This window comes from Pezoporus occidentalis, unplaced genomic scaffold (assembly GCF_034315485.1).
Source record: "Pezoporus occidentalis ecotype Australia unplaced genomic scaffold, CSIRO_AGI_Poc_V1 ctg32, whole genome shotgun sequence".
In the NCBI taxonomy this organism is placed as follows: Eukaryota; Metazoa; Chordata; class Aves; order Psittaciformes; family Psittacidae; genus Pezoporus; species Pezoporus occidentalis.
In genome coordinates, this window is record NW_026915158.1 from 449899 (window position 1) to 462107 (window position 12209).

A 12209-nucleotide genomic window follows, 5' to 3' on the forward strand; every position below is an offset into this window, starting at 1 on the left:
TAAACGATGGAGGTATCTGTCTGTCCTCAAGCAGGTGCATATTCCAGAGTTTATGGTACCATCTCCCTTTCCTCAGCATGATTTTGGCCTGAAATGAGTGGATGACATCCACATTCATTCTGTAGGCTATCCTTATGGTGCTATTACTTGGCATTCATTCTACAGTTGCCTCAGAAAATACCTCCATATGTTCTATTACAACATCGGGATGGCCTGATCTGCAAGTCCAGATAGATCCCCATGGTAAGCATGCTTCAGATGTCTTCACTGAAACAGAACTTGAAAAATGCACAGGGGCAGCATCAAGAAGTGGACATTTTTGTTACCTCTGTGATTCATTCACAATTATAGACACAGGAATTCTCTGCTGGGTGCATGGGAGACACACAGTATCTTCAGTGCCAGGCAACAGAGTTTATTGTGCAGATCTTGGCACAATGCTCTCAGTTAGTGCTTTGAGGAAGCACCATGTGGAATTTGCTTCTCACAACAAAGTGATAAAATCTTTTCTGTGAAAAACCTTCATTGGGTTTTAGATTGGCTTCAAGGGAAGAAGGAAGTCGTGTTTCAGGTACTTTAATCTGGAATAAAACTAGAGCTCTGCCAACAGAACTCCTTTAAACCATGGAATATGTTTTCATCACTGAGCATGAAATATCATTTCAGAGTCTTGGTCAGATTTACTGTTTGATTTAAATCACTGTAGCCTAATTGAAGTCAATGGAGCTATGACAGTTTATACCAGCCAAGGGACTGGTGTCTGTTTCAGAGTATTGTTTTCCCACAATTGGCCTTGATCTTCCAGACAGTGATAGATTTTTCAGATATTTCAAATACTGCGAGCATTCATACAGCCTTTCTTGTTTTTTTCTCAAAAGTTTGTGACATTTTATATTAATCCAGATCACCTTCTCCATGCTTACCTCTCAATGCTGACAATGTGATTTGTTTATTCAAGTCAACTCTTAGCACTAATTGTTGCATTCCTCTTTCCTACGGGAAAGGGAGCCTTTGGGGAGTCAGGGCCACTCAATAGTTGCACACTGCTTGGCATACAGTGCCGTAAGGTAAGATTTAGAAGCAAAATAGTAGAGATGATCACAACTATGCAAATGATACTGGCCAAATTTTTCAGCATAACAGGGATTTTTCTCTTTTGAATCCATTTAACATTGTTACCAAATACTAGCAGTCTGGTAAAGAGCTGCATCTGTTTTACTTGTACCTTAATCAGGCATCCATGCAGACCATCTCTGAAACTCTGAGACTGAATTCCTGCAATTCAGCATATGCTTAGCTGCCTGGGAACTTCCTGTGGCCAAGAATGCCATGATTTATTAGCATAGAAGGTAGTGCAGCTGTAAGCAACAGCTTAATATAAAGCACAGAGCAGGACCCAGGTCCAGGTGATTAACCTCAGGAGATCTCCTGAGGGCCACTGAAGCAGCCTGATTTGGGAATCTATATCCACCAACTGAACAGCAAACACCTGCACTTTCCTGCACAAGTGTTTAAACCACCTTGGTCATGTTCAAAGCTGCTGTGGCCATGCAGTCTGATGATGCTAATAACTGGTATCACCGCAACTAACCTTTCAGGCTTCTCCAGGGGTTGAGATGGCTCCGCCTCTCAATTTGGATCACAAATTAGCCATATAAATTTCCTCAAATTACTGTGTTTCTGAATCTGCATATCTGAGAAAAAGTGAGGTTACAAGGCACCTAGCAGTTTTTCAGAGAAGGGTGACTTGTCCCCTAGCCAATGCAGGAAAATATATTGTTGGAGGCTTGCACCATGTTCAGATGCCCAAGTTCCATGTAGGCAGGATGATGGGAGATATCTGAACAGAAACTTCAGACAGCGTGTTGGTTTTTAGCTGATCTTATTAATGAACTTCTGGCAACTTAACACGGTATTTACTCTCTCAAGTCAGACAGTGAATGTTCTGATGAAGGGCTTTAAAGAAAAGTGGTTCTCACCCAAATTGTGGTTTAATAGCTTAAAATAAAACTAACATTTCTATGATGTAGTAATTAACTCTGGGGCATAAGCCAGTAGCAAAATACGCATGAATGTTGTGTGCCATGGTCATTAAAATGTAAATCGGTCTTTTATTTTGACTTCATGATCTTGCTTACATACTTTAGAAAAAACAGTCCAAAATGGAAGTCACCAATTTAAAATAATGGTTATTTTCTAATAGGAATGCATGAAAAAACATATAACTATTTTCACTCTGGTCACTATAATATAATGAGTATCCTTATCAGAATACACTCTATTTAAAAATGGAAAAGGTAAAAGGGTGACAGGAGATTTCAACAGTATCAGCATAAATGAGAAAATATTGTAATGTTAAATTTTCATAGTATATTGGCTACCATTACAGCAGCAAACACAGATTTCCAGATGTTTGTGAAGAGTCCAACTGTTGTATTTTATATCTATGGCTGTAGTAATTTCTATTCAGCAGCCTAGAAAAACATTTCATGTCACAACAGGAAAGAAATATTACATTGGGATTTTTTTTATTTCCTCATTCCCTATATAGCAATTCTGAATGCTTCAGACAATGCCAAACAAAAATAATGGTTTAAAAATTAAAACCACAGCCACTAAGGGCAGGACGTAAATGTGCAGATGTTTTGTGATGTTGAAGAACTTTTCAGGCAACAGTCACAATGCTGTTGTGGAAAGCACTGGAAATCCATCAGAGTCAGACACTGTCAAAAGCATTCCCTAAGCTCCACTGTCAGAAAAGACAGTTACCTTTTCATACTCCCATAAAAAATAAAAAAAATAAAAAATCAAAACCCACTCACAATGGCCTTTATATGGCTCTCACTATTTTATTAGCAAGGAGTTGACTGCAGTCTGTTAATAAAAGTAAGCAACTTATATATAGAGTTTACTGGCCAACCTGTACAAGAGGAAAACAGCATTGTCCCAAAGCAGTGCACAAAATATCAATTTTCCTTCTCTGGGAAGGAAAAATTTTGCAAGCTTATAAGCTGTTTCTGTTTCAGGCATCTCTGTGCCTTCGTAACTATTCTATGATTCTGTGTTGTTATACAAATGGCTGCCTGAAAATCTCATGTTTACCATACCTACCTGGCTAGACAGAGACATCATGAATAACAACAAAAATAGCAGAGGGCAAGTTTTTAAAGGCACTCATTGTAACTGGCAAATTTAATGCCTGCGCGTGATGACAGACCTCCTGCCTCCCAAGAGCTGGCAGGCACTTCTGCTAACATTCATGTAGCACCAAGTCATCTTGCCAGAGCGTGAGCTTTTACTATTGCCCCTCTCTCTACTGCCTGATGGCAACAAGGATGGAAATAAAGGTCAAAAGTATAAATTGATGTCAGTTCCTCCTCTCCTCTTTATTTTACCTGCTTTAATTAGTAAGGTGAGATCACAGGTGAAGTTTTCTGCACTGCCTGGCTTCACTGTGCCTCAAAGGGTACAAAAAGCTCTCCAATAGCAGCACTATTCTCCAAGCAACCAGAAGCTTTCTGGAGCAAGAAAGCCATGGAGAGCTGTGCCGCTTCCTAGCAAAAGGCAAAGGGGATACTCTAAGTAAACATGATGTGGTAGGAGTACTGGCTTGTGCAAGACAGGTGGTCCAGTGGGAAAGGTTGGCATATGTTAGGGGAGGCAGGGATAGGGCCAGTAAGTGTGTGGCCATGGGGAATCATGGCATTGAAACTGCATCTCTGATAGCCCAGCCTCTTTTTAAAGCCCCAGAAATTGCTTGTTATATGTGACTTGTGCCAGGTGTCAGGTACGAGTTTTCCAGAATGAAATGCACCATTAGCAGGTAAATACAATTCATTAGGTGCAACATAGCAGAACTGTAATTAATTATTAGTTATTATTTCTCACAAAATGCATCTCCAAGATCACATTGCATTAACCACAATATTGGACTGATGGAGCATAAACAAGGGTAATGATAAACACCAATGAATGGGAGTTGGGAAGAGATGGTTATTAGGGTACTGGTGTGTTTCATGTGGGGCTTATTTAACAGTCTCATTAATGATCTGGAAAAGGAAGTGAATAACCATTTAATTAAGTCTGCATTTGATACTAAATTAGAAGTTGCTTCAGACACCTCCGAGGGCAAAGAAATAAATCAAAAGAGCTGGAAGCATGTGCAATAAAGAAGAAAATGAGATCTGGTATGAAGAAAAAAAGCAAGCTAAATCTCTCTGGAAGCAATTAATCTAAAAAGTAGCTATTGGTGGAAGAATTCTGGAGAAAAGAGTGTTGAAAGAGAGGTAGGAGTGTTAATGGACTATATATTCCATCACAGCCTGGGTATATGTTTACAGAAGCAACGCATCAAGGATCAGGAAGGTAACAGCCCTTCATTGTAGGGCTCTAGTGAGAACCCATCTATAATGCTGCACTCTGTTTTGGGCATCCTGTTATCACAGAGATATAGACAAATTGGAATGAGTTCAGAAAATAGCCATAAAAATGATCCCATATCCCTGGAGATAATGACTTATGAAGAAAGATCAGAAGAAGTAAATGTGTAAGGCCTTGTCTGAAATATGACTGAAGTAGCGCAGAAAAACAATCTGCAAATATGTGAAAGCAAAAAGGGAGGAGGACAATTTATCATAGTAACTATTAGTAATAGGATGAAATAATAAGTAACAATAAATTTAAAAAGGGCAACTTCAGGTTGAATGTAGGGAGAAATTTCTGACGGTGGAATTTGGGTTAGTTTGCAGGAAAGTTTCCCAGGGGTAAAAGTAAAAGCTGCATTCAAGTTACTTAAAATCAAATTGGACAACTCGCTAGAAAGTGCACCCTGCTATAGGGAACAATCTTCCATGGCCTGGGGAATAAGCCGGATGACTTAATAGGACATTTCACACTCAAGTCTTTATGACTGTTATATTTTCAATATGCATGGTCAACTATTTCAAGAAAGTATATATTTCTTCTGCTGTCAGGCCTGGTAATACAAACACTTGCATGCAAACATAACTTTTAAGAAGGCAAGTAGCTCTGCTGACAGCACTGCACTACTGACATGCAGAAGCACAAGACAGCTCTTCGGGTTTTCTTAAGATCAGAGCCTTAGATCTTGCAGTTGCCAATATCAAGATGGTATATACAGGTAACCATGTCATTTACGGGTAGGTGAAGAAGTGTGCAGAATAAAAAGATGAGGGTTGGAAACTCCAGTGAGGATGTATTATCATTATTGCTATTATTACTTATAAATGACTGGTATTGTGGAGTTCAACTCCGTTTCTTAACTGTTCACCTTTTCCATCTCCTGCTTTTACCTCTTTGCAGAGTGTTCCTTAGACAGTGTAAGACTGCTTTCTATACTGGATTTTAACTTTTGGTATTTTTAATATGTCCTAAAATGTCTGTTGTATGAGAAAAGAGACAAGCTGAAGTGAAAACTTGACCCTCCCTCAAATGAAGAAGAAATGGCAAAGGTTATGGATTAAATGGATAGGAGGGTAACCCCATATTTCCCCCCCAGTTCTAATAACGTAGTGGTGAACTCATTTCACCCTTCATTAGCATCAGAGACAAACACACAAGCATTTAGATAAGTATGCTCCCTAAAACACGATGGTTTTACATGTGGGTTTTTTATGTTCTTGTTTTCTTCTCTTCCCTCCCCCCTCCACAATGGGCTGTGTGGGGGGCTGGCAGCCTGGTGGTGCCGCAGTCCAACGCCCGAGCCTCGGGACTCTCCAGCAAGGGGTCAAGCAGCAGCAGCTCCAGTGAATCCGAGACCAGCTCAGAGTCTGACTCAGAGAGCGAAAGCAGCTCCAGTGAGAGTGACGGCAGCAAGCCCTCCCATTACTCCAGTCCAGAGGTAAGGGCTTCTGCTCTTTATCATTTAGGGCAGCAACCCCTTATTACACCCACTCAGACCTTTTTCCAGCCAAGCCAACACAAGGAGGCTGTGGGGAGTAACACAAAAAAAAAGGGCAGAAAAAAGCCCAGGGATCCTCCCCCTAACGTGCTGTGAAATGCAAGTGGCAGGGAATCCTGGGGCAGATTAAGGTGTTTGAAACAAAGATGAAGCGAGAAATAACCCTGTGATATTTTCCTCAAATTGGAGATGAGTGGAGAGACTTGCAAGGCTCACAGCTTGCTTGAGTTTTATGCAACTCTGGCTCAATAGCAATGGCTTGCTTAGTGAGGAAGTCCTGGTGTGGACTCCCAGCACTGCAAGGGAACTAAAGGCTCCTCTGCACAGGGAAGCTATTATAAAATCAGTTTGAGGGTGGATTTTTAAAGCAAAACAGTTGTTTTTCGCTCACACACTTCCCTCACCTCACTTTCTAAGTGAATTATTCTCTGTCACTGCTGCCTTTGTGTGATTTATTTTAATCCACCTCCAAAATGGACTAAACTGAATTCCTCATTGTGCAAAACATTAAGGTCAAACTTTTCATCTGGAAAGCCAGCACTGAAAATTTCCACATGTAGACAAGCCCTAGCCAAATTACAATTAAGCTGGCAGCGCTGTGCCACCTTCTGCTTTTACCTCTGCACAGGGCTCAACAGACACAACAAAGCTGCTTTCTCTGCTCCTCTTTTCTACCAGGAATGATATTTTTACATGCTTCGGTCAATACACAAATTTAGTATAAAACCATGAGCTCCACAGCCACATCACACACATTAATGTATGTAAAAATATTCAGAAATCTAGCAGCAAGATTGTAAATACATATGAAATGCAGTCAGTGTATTTTCCTGTTCCACATAAAGCATCCAATCACCAGACTCCTCCCCTCAAAACTATGCCTTGCTTATTCTCTCACCCTGAAAAATTATACTGAATAACCAGCAAGCCTTTCCTCATCTTTTCTCATTTTTTGGGAGCCCATGTTTCCTATCAGGCAAAATGCAGCGCTCGCAGAAACATCCTTAGTATATTTTTCTCAGGTTCTGTCACTTTTGTTCCTTATTTAACACATATCTTCCTTTCTGCCTTTCCTTCACAGTACTTTCAGATCCATTTCCAGTTAATTTTCCTCTCACTTTGTCTCTTTCCTAAATCTCTCTCTGGTTCTCTTTCCTTTTGTCTCTATTCTTTTCCTTCCAGTGCCTTTTCCTTGTTGCCCTCACTGTGCTACCCCATTATGAGCTCTCTCATCCGACCTGTTAAGACCTTGTTCTCTTTCTGCCTAGTTCCCCGCTCGAATTAGCACAGAGATCTTAAGCACAGTTTCTCTTCTCCCTGCGGGATCTCAGAAGGTGGAAGAAAAGGGACAAAGAGAAGAAACAGAAGGAACCATTGTGGGGAGAAGGAAATATGAGATAAAAAGAGGAGAAGCATAGTACCCAGGAAAGGAGGAGTGTTTACAATCTAGGCAGATACCTGTGCTGCTTAGACCTGAGAGCAGTCATTCCTCAGGGAATGCAGGAAGTTAATTAACTGAGGCAGCTCGTGCATTTCATAAAGTCAAGCAGGGGACTGAGAGTCATGGAAATGTGGATAAAGTGCCTCCTCTTCATCATTTTATGCATATCCTCTCGAGATCTGTGGAACTACTTTTGTACATAGCCTGAATTATCAGTGATCATTGTCACGAAACAGCTGCACTGCTCCAAAAGACTGCTTGTCTCTTTGCATTATGTTTGTGTGGTTTGCCTTCTAGGATATGCTGCATGAAACTTGCTTATACAAAAATGTAAATGGCTCAAAAAATGTGATGGCTGCAGTGGTTTTCATAGGTCATGCCTTGATGGGATACGGAAGAGGCCATATGTGGGTAGGGTCAGGGTGTTCCAGGAAAGTAGGATACCTGTGCTTTCCCCAACGGCCAGTGCTTTCCCAGGTCCATCATATGACTGATGGCACCAGTTCAAAATGTGCTGATGTGATGGAAGTCCTGTCTGCTTTGCATTAATGTTTTAACTTGCATCTATGCACCCAGTAAAGTCGTCTTTCTAAAGTACATGCCATGCTCTTACCCAGTAAATGGACAGAAACAGGTCCTTGGAAGCTCTTTAAAGGAAGGCTCTCTCCACCTAACTTTAAGTAGTGGAGTCAATTTCAGTCCTAGTTTTAAAATTAAATTCATTTATTGGATACGACAGAAAAAGCAAACACATCTTTGCTTTTGCTTTAGCATAAACCGATGAATTTGGGTATGAAGAACTTCAGTACTCCAGTACAGTGCCGGGCAGGAAATCCATATTTCCAGGTAGGGAGAAACTTAATCTGGAAATCTGCAGACCATTATGAGGACCTGATTCTTATTACTTTTTTTCCATAATCTGAAATATCATATGCGTATCCTCAAAGGTTTTTATTTCTAGGACACTGTGTCTTCTGCATTTCAGGATATATAGAAATTCAATTTCTTCTGCTTCATTTCTTCTCTAATTTTTTCTTCACCTGATTTTGAGATCTTGGAGTTGTTATCAGGTGTCTAAATGCACTTGCCTAGAGTGTAAAAGCAGCTCATTGTAAAGCATACATATAAAACAGATTAGATGAATTGCACCCTAAAAGTGTCTGTTTCTTTCCATTGACTATTTAGAGCCTGTGGTGTCTAGCTCAGCTGTCTACACTTTATGTCTGCAGTAAACTAAGAATAATGGCAGAGCTAGAGCAGGAGACAACATTCAGACTGGTTTCAGTGATGTGGACAAATTAAGGTGCCTGAGACATTAATGTGAGTAGTTACAGGTTTGTGGACTGCCAAGCCTGAAATTATGAACAAGGGACTGAGGTTTCTATCTCCTGTTTTTTTGCTGAAGTCATGAATTCTTTGCATGATCGTAATTAACATCATAAATGAAGACTCTGGAAAACAATGACAACTTGTCCTTGCAATTATTTTGGATGGTAGAAAAAAGCCTTAGGTGTCAAGTCCATAGAAGGGGCTACATTTCAAAAGATAAGAGTTTGGTTTGTTTGTTCTTTGTTCCATTGAATTATCCAGCAGACCTTTTGTAAGGCGGAATCTGGTTAGGTTACTTGGAATTCCCACTATGTAGGGTGGACTAGAGGGGAGAATGGGCAGGAAGAAAGCAGAGATTCTATCGCATGGGACAAAGCATCAGTGGCTAGTCAACAGTAACAAGGTTAGAAGAGAGAGGTGTCCTGTCTTGGGCCCCACCAGCCCCACACATCAGATGCAGTGTCTTCTATAGCTTCTGAATTCACATATGCTTTTTGTCCATGCTTATTCCATCATCACAGGATAAGTTTAACCATGCCAAGTGCAAGGTCCTACACCTGGGTCGAAGCAATCCCAGGCACAGCTACAGGTTGGGCAGAGAAGAGATTCAGAGCAGCCCTGCAGAGAAGGACTTGGGGGTGCTGGTCGATGACAAAATGAACATGAGCCGGCAGTGTGTGCTTGCAGCCCAGAAAGCCAACCGTATCCTGGGCTGCATCAAAAGGAGTGTGACCAGCAGGTCGAAGGAGGGGATCCTGACCCTCTACTCTGCTCTTGTGAGACCTCACCTGTGTGCAGTTCTGGTGTCCTCAGCATTAAAAGGACATGGAACTGCTGGAACAAGTGCAGAGAAGGGCCACGAGGATGATCAGGGGACTGGAGCACCTCCCGTATGAAGACAGGCTGAGAAAGTTGGGGCTGTTCAGCCTGGAGAAGAGAAGGCTGCGTGGAGACCTCATAGCAGCCTTCCAGTATCTGAAGGGGGCCTATAGGGATGCTGGGGAGGGACTCTTCATTAGAGACTGTAGTGACAGGACAAGGGGTAACGCGTTAAAACTTAAACAGGGAAAGTTTAGATTGGATATAAGGAGGAAATTCTTTCCTGTAAGGGTGGTGAGGCACTGGAATGGGTTGCCCAGGGAGGTTGTGAATGCTCTGTCCCTGGCAGTGCTCAAGACCAGGTTGGATGGAGCCTTGGGTGATATGGTTTAGTGTGAGGTGTCCCTGCCCATGGCAGGGGGGTTGGAACTAGATGATCTAAAGGTCCTTTCCAGCTCTAACCATTCTATGATTCTGTGATTCTATGTTGTGACTGACCAGGTCTAAGCTGAAGTGTTTTGTATGGTTATGTTCTTCCCCATCCTCCTCTGCCATTAGCAGAGAGCCACCTCCTGACCACTGTGCATCAAGTTCTTCAAGTGCCTGGACATCAGTACCAATGGCTAAGGAGCCATTTCATGTGAGTTCCTGCCATTTTCTCAGGTGCTCTGTGGCACTGGCTCACTTCTCCTTAGCTTGGAAAATAGAAAGAATGTGTATAGCAGACTAGCTAACTGTTGAGCATGCTTCTGCCACCTCACTGGCTGTTCCTCTCTGATAGGTTTCAGTAGGAAGGCAGGGAAAGAAGAGTTGTATTTTACAGCTGAAGGGTAGGAGAGGTATATTTTCTATATCTATTTGTCTTGTTTTCCAAAAAGTTTTTGCTTCCCATCTTAAGTATAGCTATGATTCAATTTTGTCCTGTGTTCAGCTGTAACAGTCATTTTTTTCCTTCTTAGTGGCTGGTGCAGTGCTGTGTTTTTGCCTTTAGTCTGAGAACAGTGCTGATAACACACCTGATGTTTTTAGTTGTTGCTAAGTACTGCTTGCCCCCGTCAAGGACTTTTCAGTCTCATGCTCTGCCAGTGAGGAGGGGCACAAGAAACTGGGAGGAAGGAGAGAGAGGACACCTGACCCAAACTAGCCAAAGGGGTATTCCATACCACAGCACGTCATGACCAGTATATAAACTGGGGGCAGTTACCTGGAAGGGCTAGATCGCTGCTCAGGTCAGGCTGGGTATCGGTTGGCAGGTGGTGAGCAGTTGTATTGTGCATCACTTGTGTTTATTGTTTTCTTTTTTCTTTTCCCCTTTCAATTTTATATTTTCTCCCCTTGTTATTCCCCATATCATTATTATTATTGGTGGCAGCAGCAGTGGTTTGTGTTATACCTTAGTTACTGGACTGTTCTTATCTCAACCCGTGGGAGTTACATTCTTTCAATTCTCTTTCCCACCCCTTTGGGAGCAATGGGAGGGAGGGAAGAAGGGGGAAGTGAGTGAGTGGCTGCGTGGTTCTGAGTTACCATCTGGGTTTAAACCACGAAAAATTTCTTGACCGGTACCCTCAGAAGAAAAGAGGATTTTACCACTAGACCAAGTGTGGATACTATCTTTACCTTTGCAAATAGGATTCATGGTCTTTAGCTGTCCTGTGGACTACTTTTGACAATGACTACACACTAAACTCTCCCTTCCCTCCAGAAAACTCTCTGTGGCAGGGATCACCTCTTACAATATATATGTGCTGTGCTTAGCACACGGGAATCCCCAGTTCTAATTTGATAAAGCACTAGCAACAGTGCTAATAGTAGCAATAAAGTAGTAGTAGTAATAATAATCATCATCATTATCTTCTTCATTATAATCTATGCCTTAAATACAATGAAAAGGTACCACATTTGTATGGGGATTGCCGTAAAGGAAATCTTTGCTATCAGGGCAGCACAAGCAAGTTATCGTAAGGGTGAATTAGTATGTGGATTTACAATAGGCGGAGTATACTGCAGGGACAGTAGATAGCTCAGTCCCACCCCACAGCAGGCTAAATACATGCACATACTACAGGCTGCCTAATTCGCCAATGAAAGTGGTGTCATGCTTTAAGTTTGCAGTGGTATTTGCTACACCTTAGGTCCCTCTTTGTAATAGCAAGCAACCCCATTAACTCTTATATTGCTTAACAGCCCTTTATCCCAGACAGTGTTTCTGGATAATATTTTGACAAAGGTTTCTTTTGGATGCATGCCACTCATGCTTCTGGTTGCACTTGTAGCCTTGAAGATATCTTAGATATATAGATGTACTGTGTGGGAGTCATCCCACCTAAATTTTGACACTTTCAGTGTAGATACCTACATCTGCTTATCACTTCAGCCTCCCCTTTACACTTGGTGGAGAGGAATAGACGTTTTTAGGGCCCAGCTCATCTGGCCTATTTCAGATGTCTATTTTGAGAAGGATTTTTTCGCACCCTAGAAGACTAGTCCACTGACTGGAGAAGGAACTCGTTGACTAGCTGAGATATAGGTGTCTATGTTGTACAGATGAATCCACCCACAATTTTTAAGGAAGTGTATCACATCCTTCTGTTTCTCGATGAAGCCTGGCACATGTGTACGTCTGTGGTGCATTGATCCCTGAAACTATCTTTGTCTTGTAAAGTTTCTTGATTTGGGTTTTCATGCCAAATCCACATT

General features: G+C 41.7%; 1 protein-coding gene across 4 annotated transcripts in view; it reads left to right on the plus strand.

Annotated features, from left to right (window-relative positions):
• The window catches only part of AFF3 (ALF transcription elongation factor 3), a 321011-nt gene that overhangs the window by 267787 nt on the left and 41015 nt on the right, over positions 1–12209 (plus strand). For all 4 annotated transcript variants that reach the window (XM_062628534.1, XM_062628535.1, XM_062628536.1 and 1 more), the window contains one exon: positions 5695–5860. In XM_062628534.1, coding sequence (XP_062484518.1) covers positions 5695–5860 — 166 coding nt within the window. The remainder of the gene's footprint in view (positions 1–5694; positions 5861–12209) is intronic.